Below are 23,706 nucleotides of genomic sequence, written 5' to 3'. Positions count from 1 at the left end.
TATCTATAACTAAGGACTCTGTAGGACTGAACATTTGCCGCTCTATGAAAAGATATAGCTGATAATAATAGTGCAACTCAATTCTTTTAAACTGCACAGCAGCTCAAGCATCACGGTTCGATGCAACTCAAAGCTTTTAAACTGCATAGCAGCTCAAGTAACACGGTTCGATCACTCTATCAAACATAAACAATTATTGCACGTATCAAACTCTTATTTATAAAATATAATTATAAAATACAAATATATAAATAAAAATATTGTTATTTATCTTAATAAAAAAAATCTTTAAATGTTACCACGTTCATTAAAACAAAATCAAACTTGTTCATTTTTTGAAAAGAGACTTTGCAATGTAAATTAAGTTCTATTTTGGGCTGTTGGCCCATTTAAACATTTGCTTTTTCAAATAGAAAAAAAAAAGTATATGTGAAACCAAAAACCCCAAAATTCGGGGCATGATTCTACAGCCCATCTCGCTGGCACATAATAATCCGGGTCGAAGCTTGTGTAGAAATGTCGACGGTGTACGTTTTGGAACCGCCGACAAAGGGGAAGGTGATACTGACGACGTCGTACGGCGCACTGGACATCGAGTTGTGGCCCAAGGAGGCGCCAAAAGCCGTGCGAAACTTCGTGCAGCTGTGCCTCGAAGGCTATTACAATGGCACCGTCTTCCATCGTGCGATTAAGTCCTTCCTCGTACAAGGTGGTGATCCAACCGGCACTGGAGAAGGTAATTACTTTTCAAAACCTAGGGGTTATTATTGTATAGCTCTATGTTTTGCATACAATAGTTGGTTTCTCATTTGTATTTTAGAGACGATCTATTTAAAACAATTTATTAGCTGTGAACCTAAAAGCTCTAAACCATGTTTCGTACAATTTTAGAAAAGCTTACAAGATTAGAAAAATTAGCGGCAGAGTTAAAGCACAGATTCAAAGAAGTTGTGTCATTCTAACTAATTTTTAACATCTTATTTTAATCTTTTGCCAAAATAGAGAGAGAAAGAGAAGGAAAGTAGCTTGGGATTGAGGGAAAATGGTGCGAATTCAAACAGCTTATTGAATTATACATCACGATTATTCATGCATTTTTAATCGAACAAATTATTCATAATATTAATCACGTACCATTTTTTCTTATGTATTCAAAAAACTTGTCGTTTAATTATTTTTAATAATATTCTATAAGCTAGTTTAAATATTTATGATTATAATACTAATTTATATATGAAAAACAATTAAAAAATAAATTTCTTCATTATTTTATTTTATAACATCATGTCATTTTGGTAAATATGAAATAAAAAATCACAGAATACTGTAAACTGTAATAGTTAGATGTAAACATATCAATATTTTTAAGCTCCATTATTATTTTATCAAAACATCTTAATAGCTTATTTTTGAATAATAAAGATCTTTCCTCATAGAACAACTTATAAAATATAGTAGCTTATTACGTGTATGAAGTAAGTTTAGTTAATCACTCTCTCCTAGTTTGCAAGAACTGCTCTCATGGAATTAAAATTGACGGATAATGTACTAATTCAGCGCTAATTCTGGAGTGTTGATTCCGTGACACAAACATATAAAGTGTGTCTTTGCTCTACTTGAGGCTTCTTTTTTGGTTTAATAAACCTGGTTATAGAAGGAAAAAGGCCTATTCTTTTGAAGGATATCTGAAATATCCATTTCTTATGTTCTGCTCCCATACTTTGTTGTTTGCAAAAAATCTAACTCACGGCATTGATTCAGGTGGTGTTGTTGGGAAATTGCGGTTTTCACTGGTCAAGCGAATCCTGTTTTCTCAGTCATATTGGCTTCACTGGTTATAAAATTTAGTATGGGCACACTTCTTGTTATACTAACATTTGATTAGATTCTTTCCTGGAAATACAAAATTAAAATCATGATTGTGCTTTATTTTGATTCTTGATTCGAACCTGGTTTTTTTTATTTCCATGAATTATTCATGTATTTTATTTCTCAGGTGGGGAGAGCGTCTATGGTGGTGTCTTTTCTGACGAGTTTCATTCACGTTTAAGATTCAAGCATAGGGGTTTGGTTGCATGTGCTGGAGCTGGCTCGCCAAATACAAATGGCAGCCAGTTCTTTATTACTTTGGATCGTTGCGATTGGCTTGACAAGAAACACACAATATTTGGCAAAGTAAAATTTGTTTGAGTTGGTTATGTTTCATGAGTGGAATTGACTACTCGCAATTCTGGAGCTGATGGTGTTTCTAACTTTTGCATAGGTAACCGGAGATTCAGTATATAATCTCTTACAGTTAGGTGAAGTGGAGACTGATAAAGATGATAGACCATTGGATCCTCTTCCCAAAATACTTTCCGTCGAGGTATTTTGTGACTCTTGTTAATACAGTGCATCAATAGTTTAATTGGTGCGTGTTGCCATCAATTCCAGCTGGTACACTCTTGACTTGAGAATTGTGATGGCTAATTTCCTTGTCGATATCTCTATTTAGGTGTTATGGAATCCATTCAACGACATTGTCCCTAGGATCGCCCCTGCGAAGTCATTGCTATCATCTGAAAAGAAGGACTTAAAGCAGAAAGTTACTAAGTAGATTTCGCTTCCTTTCATTCCATTCAGTAATGTTGTATAGTTCTCAGATTTATGATTTTTCTTATTTGGTATGCTAATTTCTTGTTATCGATTGTGCAGGAAACTGAATCTGCTTTCATTTGGAGAAGAAGCTGAGGAAGAGGAAAAGGAACTGGCAGCTTTCAATACAAGGATAAAAAGTAGTCACGATGTTTTGGAAGATCCCCGCCTCCTGAAGGAAGAAAACCATGATGATAATTTGGTAATGATTATTTTTTGGTAGAATATCTGATTTGTTGGTACTGCACTTTACTTTCTGAAGTGGATCGGTATGCGTGTGAGCTTAGTATCTAACATTTAAACAATTTCGTTGAGCTTATAGATGAAGAAATCTGAAATAAACACATGTACCCACCTTTTTCTTTTGCACCAATTTAAATATAGTTCCTTATTCAAATTGTATTTGATACATAATTATTAGTTGTTCGCAGTAGTATCTTATTTTTCTGCTTGTCAATATCATATGTTCAAAATCTTGGTGATCATGTTATGAAAATTCCTGATATTGATCAAAAGCTTCAAGTGCGCACATTCCTAAGCGACCATTTTAGCCTAATAATATTATATGCAAGGCATCATCTATTGCAGTATACTATTACAGAACTCAGGTGAGGTCTCGAAAGCAAAGGAGGTGCACTTAACTGTCAGAGAAGCTTTAAGCTCAAAGATGGAGTACCACAGAGAATTAGATTCTAAACCTCCTAATTCTCCTGATGATAGTGATGAGTATGACATTAGCTTTGATGCAAGAATGCGTCAACAGATAATACGAAAAAGGAAGGAGCTCGGAGATTTGTCGACCAAGCAAGAGTTTCCCAATGGTGAGCCAACGATCTGTAGTTTTTTATGTATGATTTTCTTTTTAGCACCACACGAAAGCAAATACTTCGCTTTCATTTTATTATGAGGTTGATGGGAAGGAGATATTAGTTTGTGTATTATTCGATTCCAACTTTCAAAAAGAGTCCTCCCTGACAAAAACACTAATAAAATAAAATCTTGCTCCTCTTCGTGCCATTTAGTACAGTTCATCATTAATTTTCTGGTTGAGACATTCATTAGCTTTTCCCAAATTACAATATCCGCGTTAATGTTTATGCATACGTTAGAGCATATTTATTAAAAGTTGTGCACAGCCAGGCGCGCACCGATAACCCAGGAGCAACAATTGAAACAAGCGCTTAAAGGGTGTGCCTCTGCCTAAGCATGAGGCATCCGAGAGGCGCAGAAGCATACGCTTTAAAGAAGTGGGCTGATATTTTGTAACGACCTTGGGCTATCCCGATCTTGGGCTCCCTCGGGGGCCTTTTTCCGTCTTGAGTTCCCACTGGGGCCTGGTACCAAGTCTCTTTGAACTATGTTCTTATGCCAGGAGGTCATGGGTTCGAGACTTGGGGAGGTACCACTCCACCATCCTGGTGTGGAGAGTCCTATGAGTAGTGACGCATGGGAAAGCCTGTGAGGGAAAAGGCCCTAGTGGGAACCTAAGACGGGACAAGGCCCTCAAGGGAGCCCAAGATCGGGATAGCCCATGGTCGTTACAATAAAAAGACGCTTTTTTTTGTAACAACCATGGGCTATCCCGATCTTGGGTTTCCTCGGGGGCCTTGTCCCATCTTGGGTTCCCACTGGGGCCTTTTCTTTCACGGGCTTTCCACATTCGCCATTACTCATAGGACTCTCTACACCATGTTGGTGGAGTGATACCTCCCTAAGTTTCGAACCCATGACCTCCTGGCATAAGTACATAGTTCAAAGAGACTTGGTACCAGTTGAGCAAGTAATATAACATGTCCCAAGAAGACAACTCTGTCGAGCCAAAACTCGCACTTGTTCAACTTAGCATACAGTTGGTGATTCTTTAAGGTTAGTCCACGGGTATAGTCAGTGACAGAGATCCACGCTTTACCTCAAGGTTCTGGGGAAGTTTTCAAAAAGCGTTGGAACACCATTGAGTCTGAGTACTGCCTATCATCCAGAGATCGATGATCAGTCTGAGAGGACTATTCAGACACTCGAGGACATGTTGCATGTTTATTAGTCTGTTTAGTAGTGGCTCGGGTAAGGACGCTACATATTTTGTAGGTTAATAAAAATTAACTCGAGTCCAACTAATTTTGAAGCTCAATTAGCAAAGCCATTGACTATTTAATGATGTAAAAAAACCTTATTGTCCCTCATTTTTGCAAGATTTTTTTATCAAAAAGTTCAGAAGTCATCTATGCAAACTTTTATTGTAATCTTCCCCCTATGACGGCGACGACGATATAGTTGAGGAGGATGAAGAGGAATTTGATTATTTAAATGATACCGTAATCTTCTATGCAAACTTTTACTCTAATTTTTTTTTACATTCATGACTCACCATTGTTTTGGAAAATGATAAAAAAAACGCTATTGTGAAAAACACTCATGTGCTACAGGGGCTTTTCTTTTTCTTTATGCATTATCAGAAAATTACGCATTTGTGCACAATTCATATATATATCTTCACCCTTATGTGTAAATATTTCTCTCTTGGCCTCTTATCTGGGTTCATGACATTTCTGCTCACTGACATCTGTGTGGACAATGAATTGTTGTGAACTTGTCTGTGGTTGCATTTGTGTTGGTTATGTTTGGCTATTCTATGGTTTTATTCTTGATTTAAGTTAATAATATATGGGGAATTAGTTAAATGTAATGCTTCAACTTTTTTAAACGAAACTGTTTCCTGGTGATGCTGGCTGATCAGTTAAATACAAGTCAACAACGTTTTTCAACCAAAATGTTTTCCCAATAATCCTGGGCAACTCAAGGGCTTCTGTAATTGGTAATAAACATCAGGATACTATGCTCCAAATCAATTTCCTATGCACATATCACGCAGCTTGGTTGTGGTTTAATGCCTTTATTTATACCTTTTCCTACGGAAATCTATTTTTGTATTTAATAGTGTTTCAATTTCAACCAGGTAATCCTGCAGGTTAAAATAATAATTGTTGTTTGCTACTGGGTAATGGAACTGTTATTTGTTTCTTCGGTAGCATGTTATCTTCTTTATATTTTCATCTGTGCAACTATGCATAGTCTTTCTAATCATCCAAGCTTGTTTTGGCATGTAGGTCCACGGAATCATGTGACATCTCCACCAAGGTATTAATATTAACCCTTCTGAACAGTTATGTCCACTGTTTATGCTCTTGTGCTGTCTAAGTTTATGCATCTTTCTCATGGACCTATATTTAGTTACGTTCCAGTTGAAAGAGTTATATGGCATATTTGATGTCACACATGAATGTCCTTATCTGTTTTTTCCAATACGGGTGATACATGCTGTCAAGGGATAAAGCTGCTGTAAACATTATGGGATTGTGATACTCTATAGATCAGACTGACAACTGTGATACTGGTATTGTTGGAAGGTTCAGAAGATGGTCTAGGAGGATGATACTTAATATTGGTTTCTTCCTTTGTTCACCTCTTATTTGATTCAATGTTCAATGCTAATAACTGGTTCCATTGCCGACGACCACTCTTCCTTTGCATTACTAGTGAAATAGAAAAAAAATGTGCATCTATGTTTTGTCTGAGCTTGTTAGCTCAAGCATTTTGATTTTTGGGGTGCATTTTTAACTCACTTTTTACGATATGAATTAAAGAGTCCAACCAATATCCTTCCATATAAATTATAATAGCAGAATGAGGAGCAGCATAGTTTATATTTGATCGACTGAAAAATCCACCTTCATGGAACATTCTTTCACAAACTTGATAAATAGCTAGAAGTTTTTCGCTTCTGATGGAGCTGCTGACTAACCTAACAGGAACCATGACCTTAAATGTGTATGGAACGCTATGTGTATATTTTTCTTAACCTGCGCCGGCTCATATCACTTCAGTGATTTGCCATGTTTTATCCTCCTTTGGATGGATCGAGACTATTAACTTGGAATGCTATGTGTGCATTTTTCTTAACCTGTGGTGTTCATTTCACTTCAGGTATTTACGATTTTTTTATCCTCCTTTTGAGACTATTAACTCAAATTTGTATTTACCAGATCTGATGCTGAAAATCATGATGATAAACCAATGCTGGATAAGTTGTCTATCAAGAGAAAAGGAATAGGTTCAGAAGCAAGGTCTGAACGCTTGGCTAATGCTGATTCAGACTCACTGTTGCTTGGGGTAGCAGAACGAGAGAGACAGTTGCAAAAGCAGAAGAGACGTAGGCGCCAAGGACACGAAGATGAAGTATGCTTTTAAATTCTCTTATATTTGTTGCATATATTTTCATTAGATTTTTTGCTCCTGCATAAATGACTCTTCCATTGAAAACAGATTATTATTCCAAATCATCTTTCTAGGGAATATTGTGACATGGGTATTTATAATGTTTGAGTCGTTAGCATTCCAGTGAATTTCTTTATTGGTTAAAGATCCTTGAGGTCTAGGTAAATTAAGCAATACTTCATCCTGTTTCCCCCGACACATGCCATAGAATTCGAATTTTATCTAGACAATTTTTTTGTTTGAGATTAGGCCCATAATTCATTCACACTGCATGGATGCCTAGTACCTTTCAGGCTTCAGCTCATCCAGTTTCGGTAGTTCCCTTAGTTTTAAAGCTTGGTATTGATCTACTTCATGTTTATGGGTGCTAGGTTCTAGCAAAACTTCAGAAGTTTAAGTCAGCCGTCTCAACCAAATCCAAATCATCTATTGATGAAAATGCTGGTGGCGAAGATGGTTCGACCGATTGGATGGGAGTTTCATTGCAGTTTGCTCCTGAGCCTGGCAAGGTATTCTTCAGCTCACTTCATGCTGTTGTGGACCCATTGCTTGCTAACAGCTACTATATATATTCTGATTGAATTAAATCAATTTTGCTCCCTTCGGCAGTATCTTGTCATTTTTACAATTCTTTTCTTTTGGATCTTCCGACAGTCTCAATTGTTCAGCAGTTTCATCAATAGCAAATGGGCAATGGCGAGAAAGTTTAGTTGCTTTATTATCTTAGGAAATGTTTCTTTCAACAAAGAAATTCATACATCTCTCATACTCTTTTTTTAACCCTTGATGGCAAAAAGTTTTACTCAAAAACATTTCCTCGAAAACAAATGACTGGAGATTTGATCTGCCCATGATTGTCTCCCCTTCCTTTTCCATCTTTATCCTTCCTATAAATAAAAATATTAGTACGGATTCTGTTTTCCATGTTTAAGTACAACCAAATATGTGGAAGCACACTGGAATACGGTTAATGAGATCCTACCTATGTGGGCACTACTCTCATTTCATTTCAACGGGTAAGATCTTGTCACACATACAATTTCAAATAAAAAAGTGGGTCCTATATATGCATGAGCAAATCTTGGTCATCCATCCTATCATGGGGGCAATATCGACATGGGTAGGATGAAATAAACCCTGGAATACATATTCGGGATTTGTGTATTTGAAAGTCACGTGAGTGAGATGAATTAGTTCCACTTGTGTCGTTATGCAGGGTAATATGTCACGCAGTGATGATCCTAACGATTATGTGGTGCATGACCCTCTGTTGGAGAAGGGAAAAGAGAAATTCAACAAAATGCAGGCTAAAGAAAAGAGAAGACAACGAGAATGGGCTGGGAAATCACTCACTTGATCTTTGTTCACTTATTCTTATGTATGACATGCATTTGATGGGGTGTCACAATTTTCAGAAATGTTAGCACGGCTGTGGTGCAATCATTCAGAAATGTTTCAGGTAGTTATACTGCAGAGGCCTCGTTCGTCAGTTACCAAACATAAAGTTCCAGGTGTGTTTTACTCGAGTACGTTCACATGAGCCATCATGCCAAATCCAACTGGAACGTGCAATTGCACAAGCCGCTCACAAACAAAATTTGGAAACCGTAAAACTCAAATTTTAGGTTAAATGTAAGTACACCACCAATTACCGTAAGTCCCTACTCAGAAGAACCTTTGTATTTAATCGTGTGTCCTGTACGGAAGATCTCAAGTTGCCATTTGACTTTGCTTGCTTGAACTTGTACTCCTGATAGTTGTTAACATGCGATTTCTATGAAGTATTTTTTAGCCGTGTTTTTTCCAGCTTGTAATAAAAGCTAATACGACCTTCAATCCCATTTCCATAAAGTGGCCGTGATTACTCAAAAGTTTTGGTTTTAACAAAAAAATAAAAAAAAGCGTACGAGTCATGAATATGCTAAGTGAATCGAACCTTAAAAACATGCAAAGAAAGATATGCCCCAACATCGAGGCGTTTGACCGTTTTAAAGACATCTTTAAATTCAAGAAAATATAGCATTGCTAGCAAGAAATGCAATGGAGTAATATACTGGCAATATCTTCAGTGTTTGGAGGTAAGTCTTATCATACACCTCCAAATCGTCGCTCTTCTCCCTCAGATGGTAAGCGGAAAGGAAAATGCGCAAAATGGATTATTAGAATATGAGAGTCTGGTTTCTTGTCATCAAATTTGTAACCTGCAAGTCCAATAGATTTACCAAGGCGTGAACATGGGCATCCATCATAAGTTTTCAAAAAAAGGCAACCATGACATTGGAAGAATCGATTTGTTTTAAATTAATTAGAGATTAGATGATGAAATCTGATATCTGAATTCACGAACTGCATCTGAAGTAGCTGAATTAAACAAGTGTGAAATTAAGTCGATGATGAACTTCATTCACATTTGAATGTTTTTTTTTAACATAAGAGGTCCGTGGATCATTCCCCTTTAATGTAACAAAATTGGATGTGGTTAAGCTCTCACCTTGAAGGGCTTCCAGAGCAGTAAGCGCACACTTTGCATCAGTGAATTCAACAAAGCAGAGCACCATGGCCTTGTCTCCGCGCTGCCAGGACATTGTTGGCAATAAAGAATAGCCAAATAAACGAAGAGAAAAAAACATTAGCATTGATGTCAATATAAATGAATATAGACTTAAGCCACTGTTTTAACATCCTGCAACAAAATTTATGGCGTGTCCTGATATCCTGATACAGGATCAAACAAGTGGCAAACTTACACGTCTTGGCTCCTTGTGAACGACTCTAAGTTCCCTAAATCCGATAAATGGTCGAAAAATATCTATCAGCGAGTCAAGGAACTTGAGACTGGAACCAGTTGAGAGCTTCCATTCCACACACATAAACACACACAATTTTTGGCAGCGAGTCGAGGAACTTAGACTGGAACAAGTTGAGTTTTTCAATTTCCACACACACACACACAATTGTTAGCAGGAAATTACACTTACCAACTGCTAAGAATGGACAAGAAGCCAGATGATACATCTTTGCATTCTATGTGTACAGCTACCACAAGGACACTAATCCATGGTAGCTATATAATTGGAGAAGAGGAAAATGACAAAATTTGATCAGGACGTTGGCTGTTTCATAAAACAAGGAAAAGCATGAACAGTATGAAAATAGCAAGGATACGTCCTATTTCTCTTCTTGAACAGTCAGTTGGAAGCCCGTCTACAAATAGAACATTTGACTGTCCACCTGGAACCGGAGGACCATCAGAGCTCCTCACAGAATTGGGCCTTTCATAATTCACATTGGGGATGGCAGAACCAGTGCCTGAATTAACATCTCTACGGTGGCCTAGAAAATTTGGATCATCAAAAGAATATGGATTGCCTCTAATGCTAGCTCCAGCAGTCAATCCACTGGCACCACGCTCAGAACGAATAGTAGAAATATCATTGATGCCTAAACACCCAGGACGAGATGGTAAGATCTAAATCCAAAACAAAAAACAACAGTTATTCTTCTTACGTACTCTACATAAAAGAAGGCGCTTATAAGACACGAAAAATCTCACATCTTTTTGGAGAAAATCCAAGGAATCAATCTTGTGGTTATATTGATTATAAGAACTCATTGTTGATTGTTCGGGCAGTAAGAAACCTGGAAAGCTTGGATTGGGGATGTTCCCTGTCACAGCAAAACTATAAAACTACAGCGAACGATACATAAAAACGAAAAGCAGAAGAAGAAAATAAAACATTATTCACGAGGTAGCGACAGACTACACAACTAAACTTTGCACAATATACTTTATTCAAGTTTCAGCAAGATGAAACATAGCTGTTCATTAGCAATGGCTCAAGTTCATAAAAAATAATGAGCAGAAAAACTTCCAAATTTCTTCCTTATTAAGTTGAGTCGTACTTTTCATAACTGGCTATCCCATCTAACTAGCATCTTGCTGAGTATTAGCTGAAGAAATTCTACAGAAGGCTAGTAATTTGCTGTTAACAACAAAAACAAATAAAAAGTCTTTTCGCAAAATTTCAGCACTAAAAAAATTGCGATAGCAGATGTAAATTGTGCAGCAACAACTCCAACTCTATCGCCTCTTTGCATGGTCCTCCCACATGCCTAAGGCACACGTATTTTAATTCTACCATACATCTGCAAACATCTATCATGGGGGGTCTCTGAATCACTTTCAAAATAAATATATAAACCGTGTTTTAAATGCTATTTGCATTTTCAAGAACCGTCTACGCAAGAAAAAATCGCTCTAAAAAAATCGAATTTCTCTCTCCTTTCATGTTCGCCCTCTTTTCATCATCATACTCTGAACTGTTGAGGAAATTTGCAGGTTATAAGAAACAGTAATTCGATACTAAATAAAGCATTAAACACGGTACTAAATAAAGCAGGAAGCACAAACCTCTGTCGGACGACACGGGAGGAGGAACGGAGGCGCGGGCGGCGGCATATCTCCAATAAGGATCCGCCATTCAGCAAGAAACCAGAAAAGATTAATTTTAAAAGTTTTGGGCTTTCTTGAAATATTTGGGGCTTTCGTAGATTTTTAACAAAAATTTTATTCCTGTCTGAACCAATAAATATAAATTAAAGTTATGTTTGATTTAAATGATATGATTAATACATAAAAGATAGGATTAAATGATAGGATTATAGAATGCTTAACAGATAAATGATAAAAAGAATGATTGAAATAGATAATGATAAAATAATATTATGTTTAGTATGATTATTAAGAATTAGATAAATAATAATCTTTTGATGAATTGACGAAATTGTCCTTCCACTTTTGCGGCGGTGGTGGTCGGCCAGCGGTGTGATTGCTGATCGGAGGTGGCGGCGGAGGCAGAAGGAGGGGGTGGTCGGCCGCGGCGGTTAAGGAATCAGAAATGCTTGAAAAAATATTTTTTTACTTTTCACGCATCAAATACAACTTTACCGCAACAATATAGCGTGCGTGGATTTGCGAGATATTCTGAACTTCTCGCATGTCTTATTGTGGCGGAAAAAACAACTAGCTGCTAATGAGATATTATCAGTCCCGACCCACTGGATCAACAGCATTTTCAGAAGTAAATGTTGTAAGTAAAAATGAATTTAAACCTGAAAATCAAAATCAAAGACAAGGTTTTGGTCGAGGTCGTGGGCATGAACGTGGAAGTGGTTGAGGTCGTCGCGACTGTGATTTTGAAAACAATCGAGATAGTTACTTCTATAATTCATCTCAAAAGGACATCATAAATTACCCACTAAAAAGGCATCATGATAACATGAGTGTTAAGGAGACCAGTTTCACTGAACGAAGTGACTGTTTAAGTGGTTCAACTTATTTTGATGCTGCAGATTTTCTGAATGATTTTTCTGAAAATGATCAATATATTGGTGGAATTGAAAATTAAAATATTTTATTTTCATGTGCTCATATGCTAATATTTTATTGTATAATTATGATATGCCTCATATTTTTCAATAAATTACATATGTATTGTCAGTAAATTTTTTTTTTTGAAATTTTTTTTTTTGAAATTCCAATACGGAAACTGCCATGAACAAAGTTAAACAAAGAACTAATCCCATTGAAGTTTGCATATCTGATAGTGGTACAACGCACACTGTTCTCCGAGATAAAAGATATTTCTTGGAACTAAAACCAACAAAAACAATGGTGAATACAATATCAGGTCCCGTGAACTTGATTAAAAGTTGTTGCAAAGCACATTTTTTTATTACTTAATGATACAAAATTTCTGAGAAATGATGCTTTGTATTCACCACAATCGAAAAAAATTTGTTGAGTTTTTTAATGACATATTTTCCCATTGATATGATACACATACAATAAATGAAGGAAATGAGAAATATATGTTTCTTACCACATATAAATCAAGAAAGAAATATGTGGTTGAAAAACTATCAATGCTCTCTAATGGATTGCATTATACACATATAAGTTTAATTGAATCAAACATGGTAGTTGATAATTCTTCAATAATAATCAACACGATCTTATGACATCTTGGTTCAAAAGTGATGTAAAGAATTATAAAAAATACACATGGTCATCCGCTGAAAGACCAGAAGATCTTTCAAAATAATAAGTTTCAACACAAAATACGTTCTCTTAGAAAACTTATTATAAGATCATCACAGCTAAAATCCAAACTGAATCACCTATGTTTCTTAAACGTATTCAGGGTGATATTAGTGGGCCAATTCATCCACCATATGGATCATTTAGATATTTTATGGTATTGATCGATGCCTCCAGCAGATGGTCACATGTATGTTTATTATCAACTCGAAATGTGGCATTTGCAATATTACTTACTCAAATAATAAAATTGCGGAATCAATTTTCCATATGTCTGGGTTTGCAAATTGAACAAAAAAATGGTGAATATTTGTTCACCAGTCAAATTATACAAAAAAGATCCTTAAACGTTTTAATATGGATAAATCAAATCTTTTAAGTACTACAATGGTTGTTAGATAATTATACATATAAAATGATTCATTCCGTCCATGTGAAGATGATGAAGTTATTCTTGGTCCAGAAGTACCATATCTAAGTGCTATTGGTGCTCTTATATATCTTACAAATTGTACAAGACCTGATATATCTTTCACTGTAAATTTATTGGCAAGATTTAGCTCATATCCAATAAAGAGACACTGAAACGGAATTAAACATATATTTCGTTATTTACGAGGAACGACATACTTGAGACTTTTGTATTCAAAAGATACCAATCAAAACATAATTGGTTATGCTGAGTATTTATCTGATCTATACAAGGCACGTTCCCAAACCAGATATGTATTTACTCGTGGAGGCACTGTAATTTCTTGGCGTTTATAGAAACAAACACTCGTAATAACTTCATCAAATCACGCTGAGATTATTACACTACATGAAGCAAGCCGTAAATGTGTGTATGGCTAAAATCAATTACCGAACATATCCAAATCTCATAGGATTATCATTCGACAAGAAGTCTGTGACACTATATGGAGATAATGCTGCACGTGTTACTCAAATGAAAGAAAGATACATAAAAAATGACAAAACTAAACATATTCCTCCTAAGTTCTCCGCATTCACCCAAGAGCTTGAGAAAAATAAATATATTAATACTTGTCAAATTCAATCAAATGAAAACTCATCATATCTCTTCACAAAGACACTTTATATGGCAATATTCAGAAAGTATATATATAATATTAGGATGCGCAATATACGAAAGTTGTGAAGAATTATTCGAGTTAACATGAAGGAGAGTTTACGTGATTGCACTCTTTTTTCCGTACTATGATTTTTTATCCCAATGAGTTTTTCATAGTAAGGTTTTTAACGAGACATTATAAAAACACGTAATCACGATAATCATTGCATCATGATCATCATCACAAGGGGAAGTGTTGAAAATAATATATTGAGTGTTGAAAAATAAGAGTTGTAAATTAGTATGTGATGATGTATGATCGAGCAAAACTTGCACTGTGAAATCCTTAATAAAAATATGGTTTTATATGCTCAAAAATTAATCGCAAGTGCACGATGTCAAGTAATAGTATAATGTACCGGAGTACGAGTATCGTTCCACTGAAGACTGTGTTTGACAATTATTATTTTCAGTTATTAAATTTTTAGCAACGAAAATTGATTGGTTGTTTTATTACTACTCTAATCAAATAAACATGCAAATAAAATTATTCAAAATCAAGTAATTAAATATAATGTCTAAAATGGTTGAGTAAAATTCAATAAGAAATGAATTTGTTGGGAATTTCGGTTCACCTACCCCTCGTTAATTAATTAATTCGTTCGATATTGATTATATGCTTCCGACAGGATTTCCTATTCAATTAAACACACTCTCTCGAGCTATGCCAAACTAATTCTACTCAATGAAGTAATTAAATATCTTTAATTATTTTATCAAGAGTGAATTGCATGTCGATTTATGAAATCTCCTAGTTTTCGACCCTTAGGACTATGACTATCGGCGCGTATCCAATTTCATATGTCTATGTAAATTGTAGATCCACGGATTATACTACTCGTTCCTATCACAAGTTATTCTCTCGAACTCACTCGCAATATAAAATGTTGTTAAAGTTAGCTACGCTCTAACAACACGATAAAACAATAGTATAATCAAGAATACATAAAAAATCGATATATAAATTAATTTAAATCAAAGTTCGGGGTATGATCCCCTTTTATCCCAACAAATAATAAAGTTTAGCTACTAGAATTCATGATTGAATTAAACGCAACAATGTTTAAGAGATAAAAACTAAATTAGAAATACTAGAATTGACGACAATTGCGAAGAACGACGCTCGGAAAGCTTCGAATCTTCAATCCAAGCGCAAAAATCCTCTCCAAAGCTTGTGGCCGCTGATGAATGAAGGCTGAATGCCCTCAAAAACGTCCTCTCCCCCTTTCCATATCATCCTCTCCTCCAAAATAAGGTAGGGAATCGGACAAGAAATCTTATCAAAAATAAGTGGCGCTCGGGCGGTAGAATATTACCGCTCGAGCGCCATACCTTCTGTAATCTTTCTTGGGATATGTGGCATTCGCACTCGGGCGGTAGAATATTACCGCCCGAGCGCCAAGTCTTTTGTAAGTTGGCTTCGGAAATTAAATCTCGTACCCGGGCGGTAGAAAATCACCGTCCGAGCGCCATACTTTCTGGACATCATCATCTCTTGCGCCCGGGCGGTAATTTTCTACCGCCCGAGCGCCGGCCTTTCTGCCATTTTCTTCTTGGCTTGCTCACTTTGCTCCAGATTCGATATTCGGTCATTTTTTCTGCAAATTTTTCACACACAAGTGAGACGTGATCAAATGCAAATGTTAATCTAAAGTGAACAAAATGTAAATGAAATGAACACATGCACCATGCAAACACACACAAACAAATGCACTAAAACATGTAAAAACCACGTCTATCAATGTACGTAATGATATATTTATTTTTGAGTTATTTCCAAATTCTATAAATAGGTATATCAGTTTGTGAAGAAAAACATAATTGAGTAGATAAAATTTTATAAAAGTGTGTGATTTAATATATGTTGTGAATTTGAGATTTTTACTTTTTACCGTGAATTATATTTAGATAGATAGATTTCAATTATATTTTTGTAGTTTTAGATCGTGTTTTATGTTAAATTGGATGTATTTCAAGTTCATCAAATAATAAAAATATTTAAAATTTATTTTAACTAACGTGTAAATAAATAAGATATGAATATAAAATTATATTCATTATTAATAAATAATTATAATCGAAATTCATAATATTTCAAATTAATCCAACCTAACACAACATAAACTTAGGTGTGAAAGTTATATAAAAAATCTGGACACAATTTTTATTTGTTTAATTAAATAATTTATTTTTTTTAAAAAATAAAATGAAATAAGGGAGTTGTTGAAGTACAATGAAACGACACCGTGCGGGGCTGTTACCCTTTTTGCTCGTTGTTCCAGTGCACAGCCACTTGAGCAAAGACAGCGCACAGCACACTACACTATGTACATACATACATACATATGTGTGTGTGTGGGACAATTGTAGCGGAAATCTAGTCCAGATCAAAATGGAGGAGGAAGAGAAGAGTAGCAGAGGATACGAAGAAGAGATTTTGGGTTCAAGCTTGACTATGGAAAAAGTCGCTGCTGCCAAACAGTTTATCGAGAATCACTACAAGAATCAGATGAAAAGCATACAGGAACGAAAAGAAAGGTACACTTTTGAGATGCTTTTTGTGTTAAGTGACAGCTTTTAGGCTTGAAAAATGCGGTGAGTTTGGTGCTAAGTTTACAAGATCTATTTCTTGTTTTGATCCTTCCCTTTTTATTGGGTATCAGTCTGAGCTTCACGCTTTTTGGAGTCAGTCAAGATTATTTTCGCATCAAGTTGAATTTTGTGGTCAAGTAATTCCTTATGGTCAATCTTCCTAGCAATTTATCCAAGCATTGTAACTGAATTAGCTGAAACTATAATTGTCATTAAGATGATGGGATCTACGATACGTATTTAACTCAATAAACCATCGTTTATTTATTTTTTTATTTTTTGTGGTAAAATCAACGTAGTGGTGAGGTATCAGTTCTACAAGGCAGTTCAAGATGCTCAGTTTATTAGTTGAAAATTTGTTGGGTCATCACCAGAGATTGTTTGCCTTTTGTGCTTTATCGACTGAAAATAAGAGAGTTCAGGAACCAATATGAGAGGTTTTGAGGATTGGGTGAGCAACACGTAAGCCATGGTTTCTGATTATATTATACAACATAATGCCACAGGCTGCTAACTACGATTCAGAATGTTTAAATTCCATAATTCATGTAGCCTCTCTAATTTATTTGAAGTCAGATGCCTTCTTTCGGGGGAAGAATCAAGGAAATGTAGAAAAGCATCGGCATTATGACTTTTAGGATCTAAATGTGGCAGGAAATTCAGGTGGTTGAATACTACACCATCATACCCGGTTGACTCCGTCATATAACATGCTATTATATATGTTTGTCTATTAGAATATGATTTTTTCTCTTACAAATCTGTTAAAAAAATTTAGGTTCACTGAATGATGTACTGATGCAACCATAATGCTTTATGCGGGATGAAGACTTATTATTTCAGCACGTAGATATATGAGAAATCACAGTTTTTTCCTTGGTTGATCCTTGTTTCAATGTTTACTTTGTCGAATGTATTGGGCTAGGGTTGATTTCTTAGAAACCTTCTGGAAAAGGTGCTTTATGAAACAGTCTAAACTATGGAAAGTTTTATCTTTTTGACTTCATGCTGATGAAATTGAATCGACACAGTTGCTTATTTGGTTTTTCCTTAAGCTAAATCTTGACCTTTTGTGTTCTTTACTTTTTGCTTCAGACGATGGGTATTAGAAAGAAAGTTAGCTTCTTCGGACGTCCCCAAAGAAGAACAAATGAACCAATTAAAGGATTTAGAACGAAAGGAAACTGAATTTATGCGATTGAGGAGGAACAAAATATGTGTGGAAGATTTTGATCATCTAACTATCATTGGACGTGGAGCATTTGGTGAGGTTTGTGATTTGCACACTTTTTTCTCTTCAAATATAATATCTAACGGTTTTCCATCCGTTGAATGTTCATGTAATTTTTTTTTTTTAACAAATAATAAATTCTTCTTGCCTATTTATTATGGATTTATGTCTTTTAGTTGTCACGATGACTTCTAAACTCTGTTGGGCTGCTCAACATCTTTAATTTGTTAAGTCTAATGGATTAGTGTTAACACATTTTATCTAGATTTCTTTGCCGATGATTAAATTCAAAACCACAGGTACGCTTATGCCGAGAGAAAAAATCTGGCAATATTTATGCAATGAAGAAGTTGAAGAAATCTGAAATGCTGTTGAGAGGACAGGTGAGTAAATCAGTAAACAAATCAAACTTCTCTTACCATTATCTTATATTGCTGCTTTTATCTTAGCTGGATCCTTAAAATCATTTTTAAATCCAATTCGAGAAGTTGGCTTGAAGCCAAAAAGATGTGGCTTCACTTTTTATATTCTATTTATATTTCTTAGCCATTGTCTGGGTGAAAAATTATGCTATTATCATATCAACAACCCACAGAATCGATCTCGATGTTTTGGCTTTTAACGTCGAAGATACACCCAGTAATTGTTTACTTTCATTTTTATTTGCTTTTATTGTTGTGATTTAAGCGTCTTTTTTGGTCTGATTGTACATGTTTTTTGGTTCTTTACAGTTACAAAGCTCATTATTTAATCTCTCGAGGTTTCAATGCTTAAGCACGTTCTAGATTTTTAGACATTATTTCGCAGATCTAGTTCATCAGCAGCTCGACACTTCACACAAATTCTATGCTGCACAGGTGGAACACGTTAGAGCAGAGAGAAACCTTTTGGCAGAAGTGGCCTGCCACTGCATTGTCAAACTGTACTACTCTTTTCAAGATGCCGAGTATTTATATCTTATCATGGAATATCTCCCTGGTGGCGACATGATGACTTTACTCATGAGGGAAGACACACTTTCTGAAAATGTGGCTAAATTTTACATTGCTCAGAGTGTCCTGGCCATTGAGTCCATTCATAAGCATAACTATATTCACAGGTTCTTATGATCTAAAATCTTACATGTCCGTTCCTTCTATACCAATTTTTTTAGTTTGTTTAAGTCCTAGAGGAGCATCCGTCCTGCTGACTCTATCCTTTTTTAATTTTTCTTTAGGGATATTAAACCTGATAACCTTCTTTTAGATAAGAACGGTCACATGAAGCTCTCAGACTTTGGTCTTTGCAAGCCACTTGATTGTAGAACTTTATCTACTGTGAATGAAGATGAGGTCATGGGTGATGAAGATATTAGGGAACCAATAAATATTGATAGCCGCTTTCCTGATGCTGCCAATGGTAGTAATTGGAGAAGCCCCCGTGAACAACTTCATCACTGGCAGATGAATAGGAGAAAGTTGGTAAGAAATTATAAAATGAGTTCAGAGGTTTTATGAAGTAATTGAATGAGAGACTCTTACTCCAAAGAAGGCTCTTCTATGTTTTTAGTGTTTGTGTCTGGACCACTCTGATAATTTGATTTGTTGGGCTGTAGTTCCTTTATTCATCATAGTATCTATTTGGTTTAGTCATATGTTAGAATTAATATGCTTGCGGCCGTGCTATATTTTGGCCGATACATGTCTCTTATTTCCAAAACTGAAGCTGATGGCATTCCGGTTGCTTTGATGCTTCTTTCACTTGAGTGTTGGTTGATGTCATTCAATGGGTGGAGACAATTTACTGTGGGGGAATTTCTAAGTTCTCCTGGACCATGTTCTTTAACCAATCTTTCTCTTGAAAATTACTCAGTACGAATTATTTCACACAGATAAGTCCTGTCATACCCACTATTGACTTAAACTCCCAGAGATACCAACAGTTAACAGGCCCTTCAAATCATTTAACCTTGAACATTTTCTTTGGCGAGTTTGTTGTTGATCCTGCCTTGGAATTCTCATTAGTTTCTTCTAGTATCTAGGTTTGCAATGCAACACTCCATACTTTTCTCTAGGTTAGAAAAGGCACCATGTCTCTGTCACTCACTCGTACCCAACTGGTAACTTATAATATGTGCTTTACTGTCCTTGTTGTTTTATCATATATGTTTTGTTTTCTTCTAGGCGTTTTCAACTGTGGGTACACCAGACTATATTGCTCCTGAGGTGCTGTTGAAGAAGGGATATGGAGTGGAGTGTGACTGGTAAATTCAAGTCTCCATTCCTTCCTTGTTTATAGTTACACTTTCGTCATTCTTGCGGTGACTCACATTACGTGCTTACAACTCCGATATGCTTGTATCATTGGTCAAACTATGTTTGGATTCTTTACCTAGATTTTAGATGATATGCTGTTGCATGAGTATTTTTCAGCCAGTCTACACATATTGCAACGTGCATTAAACTCTTTGATGCTTAAGATCAAGTCTTGGAAGATGTTCACTCTAGAATCCAGATCTGTATCATTCTCATCGATGCATCAATTGGATTGATTGACATGGAATAATATGAAATTTGCTTGTAACTTGACATGCTAATCACCACATTTGGATGCAGGTGGTCACTGGGTGCAATTATGTATGAAATGCTTGTTGGTTACCCTCCTTTTTATTCTGATGACCCAATGACGACTTGCAGAAAGGTGCATATATTAATTTTAATATATTCCACTCTTTGGTTTCTTTCCTGATTTTCATATCTACTTCTCATACCAAACTAATCTAGTAAATATTGCCAGTGGATATATATCACACGTAAGCACTTGGCTTTCAGATTTCTTGGGTATAATTTAACCCATAAATAGACGTCTTATTTATAAGGTGCATCAGCCAGTTCTATAGAATTTTGTGTTGGAGTGACATAGATCCTGTACCGGAAAATTGCGTTGGAGCTTTCTTGTTAGCTTGATTGGCACTTGTCATGATAATGGACCGCATTACACTGCTGCGAAAATTAGAAATAACTTTCATTCTACAGGATCCTCATTACGATGAGCCATTTGTTATTTGTTTACTGCAGCTCTTAGAAAAGATGCAAAGTAGTTGTCATGTATTCCTGTGTAAACTGAAGATTACTGTTGAGTTGTATTAACTTATTGAGCATTTGCCAGAGTCTGATCAACAATCTTCTGTTGATAGCTGCTTGTGTCCATAAGTTTAATATATGAAAATGCATGCAAGGTATTCCACAAAAATTGAGGCTTATTTTTGAATCTATTGTCTCTCATAGTGCACTAATGGCTTACAGATTGTTCATTGGAGAAATCACCTGAAATTTCCGGAAGATACCAAATTAAGTCCCGAGGCAAAAAATCTCATTTGTAGTTTACTCTGTGATGTGGAACATAGGCTTGGAACTGGGGGAGTAGCCCAGATAAAGGTATTTTTTGCACAAAATTAGCTTTCGGTATACTTTCTCTCTCACACAACACCAATTAATTTGTGCAGGCACACCCTTGGTTCACAGATATTGAATGGGATAAACTCTATGAAATGGAAGCGGCATTTAAGCCAGAGGTTAATGGAGAATTGGACACCCAGAATTTTATGAAGTTTGATGAAGTATGCTCAAATTTTTTTTTTCATGCGTTTAAGTAGCGGGTCATGAAAAAATATGTAGATTTGCAGTAGTGTTATTGTTAATATGCTAGTTTTTGTTCTTTTGCTTCTTGCCATCATGGCAGCTTTGACTTTCTTATTTTGTGGCATTGGGGTGTACTAAGTATTGTTTGCTTGGTAGCAACTTGCACCCATCCCCTGAGCATCTGTGAATTTTTAGTGCCTGTATAATTGAGTCTTTGAGGACATTTTTTCTGCTTCACTCTAAGGCATTAAATCTTTTATCCTAGTGTCTTTGCTTGGTAGCAACTTGCACCCATCCCCTGAGCACCTGTGAATTTTTAGCGCCTGTAATTGAGTCCTTGAGGACATTTTTTCTGCTTCATGCCAAGGCATTAAATCTTTTATCCTAGCTCTTTGAATATCCTTGTTAATTAAATTGTTTCATTGGTTTGAACAGTTGGATACTCCAACACCAGCAAGATATGGCTCAGGACCCTCACGAAAGGTGTTTCCCTCTTCTTTCATTTTCTTTGATCTATTATGCTTGTACTTGCAGGATACTCAGCTGTTGTAGATTATGTACTTCATATTGATTATGCAAACTGGATATGTAGCCTCCGTTAGCGTAGTTTAGTTATTTTACGTGTAAACATGATTGTGATCTATGTAAAAATCCCTCATCCCTTCTTGTTACATCTAACAGATGCATCTTTCTCCAAAGGACTTGAGTTTTGTTGGTTATACCTTCAAAAACTTCGATGCTGTCAAGGAACTGCGTAATTCGTCAGGTCAGGGTTTGCATTATACTTCATCAGCACTAATAAATTAAATATTCATATTTGATGGGGCATCTGGTATACCGTTGTTAAGTACATTACAATTTGCTGCATGTCTGGAGCTTTCGCCTCTGAATTTTTAATTATGAAGGATCGTAAACCGCCTGAGCTGAATATTGAACTTCTAGATTCTTGCTTTGGTGTGATTCTAGAGGCTTCTAGCTTCCTGTTTATCTAAAAAGTAGTGCAGTACATCATTATCATGTTGCTTCGATAAAATATGGAGACCCGGATTTTGGAATTCATGTTTCTGCCAAAAGAGATAGATTGCTAACGGCAGATAAGAGTACTCCATAACTTTTCCTGCTCTCATTTAAGCTGTGAAATACTGCAGATCATACAAGGAGTATGTCACCAAGTCGGCCATCAATTGGTACAATTTTTGGTGAGGCATTTCTTAGAGACGCTCAATTTCACGACTACACTGTTTTAATTTATAATCTAATTCACTACTACCTATATCTTCTAGGTGATTTCAAGGAAAGCCAAGTGAGAAAAGAAACAGCTGAGGAATCCGATACACGAATTCTCACATCAATGGATGATATAATGACGTCTCCATGACAACAAACCCCATGATTAAGAAATCGGGGAACTTCACAAACAATGGCGGCGTATGCCTGTATATTTGTAGGGTTCTCGCCCCAAACTTCATGTTTCGCAATGGGAGAATTAGATGACTGCCTCTGATTCTGCAGAACCATCATCAAGTGTACATACAGTATTAAATGCATGAACTTGTAGGACATGAACATGATTTTATGATTAGATAAAAGTGTGCAATAGGTGTTGAGAGTATAGGGTGTGTGAGACTGGTTCTGGCTGCCCAGGTTGGCATTTGAAATTGCTCTCTCTTGTGGCAATAGTTTCTGGTTCGTACATTTAGTGGAGTTCTAATTATTCATCCTGGAAGATTGAACAGAGAAACTCGGTGACTATAATTGAAGGTGTCGGATTAATTTTTCTTATTAACTTAGCAATGAATTTATGTTTGGTCCAGTGACACAATTATAGTCTTGTAACGATTACAAATTTTAGTGCTTATTAAATAACTGATGTCGATGCCTGAGATTTCTTCAATTTTTCCTTGAAAGATTTGCAATCTGATAATAATCATGAAATGGCCCGGGTATGAAAAACTAAACACGGAACACGAAAAATATTAATGAAAGACCAGTTATATTGCTCACGGGCAATGCATGATTCAAACTAGCAGCAGACGATTTACACAATGCTTGAAACAATTACAACAACAGAATAAGGTTCAACCAAAAATGCAGTGTCCGCTTGAAATTGGTTTTAAAAATAAAG

At 35.9% G+C, this 23,706-nt stretch overlaps 3 protein-coding genes across 3 annotated transcripts; 2 read left to right on the top strand and 1 right to left on the bottom strand.

Moving 5' to 3' along the window:
- Positions 1–432: 432 nt before the first annotated feature.
- LOC142545141 (peptidyl-prolyl cis-trans isomerase CYP57) lies at positions 433–8,701 on the top strand. The gene is made up of 10 exons (XM_075652133.1): positions 433–736; positions 1,997–2,175; positions 2,264–2,365; positions 2,495–2,592; positions 2,695–2,836; positions 3,236–3,455; positions 5,739–5,769; positions 6,675–6,867; positions 7,278–7,415; positions 8,123–8,701. The coding sequence occupies exons 1-10, from the start codon at positions 517–519 to the stop codon at positions 8,261–8,263; spliced, it is 1,464 nt and encodes a 487-aa protein (XP_075508248.1). The 5' UTR covers positions 433–516; the 3' UTR covers positions 8,264–8,701.
- A 118-nt stretch (positions 8,702–8,819) lies between these two features.
- LOC142545142 (RNA-binding protein 2-like) lies at positions 8,820–11,476 on the bottom strand. The gene is made up of 6 exons (XM_075652135.1): positions 11,318–11,476; positions 10,460–10,572; positions 10,072–10,375; positions 9,654–9,715; positions 9,398–9,479; positions 8,820–9,107 (listed from the first exon to the last, which is right to left on the bottom strand). The coding sequence occupies exons 1-6, from the start codon at positions 11,385–11,387 to the stop codon at positions 8,995–8,997; spliced, it is 744 nt and encodes a 247-aa protein (XP_075508250.1). The 5' UTR covers positions 11,388–11,476; the 3' UTR covers positions 8,820–8,994.
- Positions 11,477–16,406: 4,930 nt separating this feature from the next.
- LOC142545139 (uncharacterized) lies at positions 16,407–23,299 on the top strand. The gene is made up of 13 exons (XM_075652131.1): positions 16,407–16,676; positions 17,826–18,000; positions 18,261–18,344; positions 18,819–19,060; positions 19,178–19,421; positions 20,124–20,203; positions 20,556–20,640; positions 21,246–21,377; positions 21,446–21,559; positions 22,017–22,064; positions 22,263–22,347; positions 22,730–22,780; positions 22,865–23,299. The coding sequence occupies exons 1-13, from the start codon at positions 16,531–16,533 to the stop codon at positions 22,957–22,959; spliced, it is 1,581 nt and encodes a 526-aa protein (XP_075508246.1). The 5' UTR covers positions 16,407–16,530; the 3' UTR covers positions 22,960–23,299.
- The last annotated feature ends 407 nt before the right edge of the window (positions 23,300–23,706 follow it).

Source organism: Primulina tabacum, chromosome 5 (genome assembly GCF_025594145.1).
Source record: "Primulina tabacum isolate GXHZ01 chromosome 5, ASM2559414v2, whole genome shotgun sequence".
NCBI classification, from domain to species: Eukaryota; Viridiplantae; Streptophyta; class Magnoliopsida; order Lamiales; family Gesneriaceae; genus Primulina; species Primulina tabacum.
Note: the sequence above shows the minus strand (reverse complement) of the source record. Positions and strands in the feature narration are given on the sequence as shown.

What these genes read in the sequence shown, in the direction of transcription:
- LOC142545141 (XM_075652133.1), top strand. Translation starts at nt 517, where the DNA reads ATGTCGACGGTGTACGTTTTGGAACCGCCGACAAAGGGGAAGGTGATA. An exon ending in AACACACAATATTTGGCAAA is followed by an intron (nt 2,176 to 2,263) that starts GTAAAATTTGTT and finishes ACTTTTGCATAG; the next exon opens with GTAACCGGAGATTCAGTATA. An exon ending in CCAAAATACTTTCCGTCGAG is followed by an intron (nt 2,366 to 2,494) that starts GTATTTTGTGAC and finishes ATCTCTATTTAG; the next exon opens with GTGTTATGGAATCCATTCAA.
- LOC142545142 (XM_075652135.1), bottom strand. Translation starts at nt 11,387, where the DNA reads ATGGCGGATCCTTATTGGAGATATGCCGCCGCCCGCGCCTCCGTTCCT. An exon ending in TCCCGTGTCGTCCGACAGAG is followed by an intron (nt 10,573 to 11,317) that starts GTTTGTGCTTCC and finishes TTGCTGTGACAG; the next exon opens with GGAACATCCCCAATCCAAGC. An exon ending in TTCACAAGGAGCCAAGACGT is followed by an intron (nt 9,480 to 9,653) that starts GTAAGTTTGCCA and finishes ATGTCCTGGCAG; the next exon opens with CGCGGAGACAAGGCCATGGT.
- LOC142545139 (XM_075652131.1), top strand. Translation starts at nt 16,531, where the DNA reads ATGGAGGAGGAAGAGAAGAGTAGCAGAGGATACGAAGAAGAGATTTTG. An exon ending in ATTTTATGAAGTTTGATGAA is followed by an intron (nt 21,560 to 22,016) that starts GTATGCTCAAAT and finishes TGGTTTGAACAG; the next exon opens with TTGGATACTCCAACACCAGC. An exon ending in GCTCAGGACCCTCACGAAAG is followed by an intron (nt 22,065 to 22,262) that starts GTGTTTCCCTCT and finishes TACATCTAACAG; the next exon opens with ATGCATCTTTCTCCAAAGGA.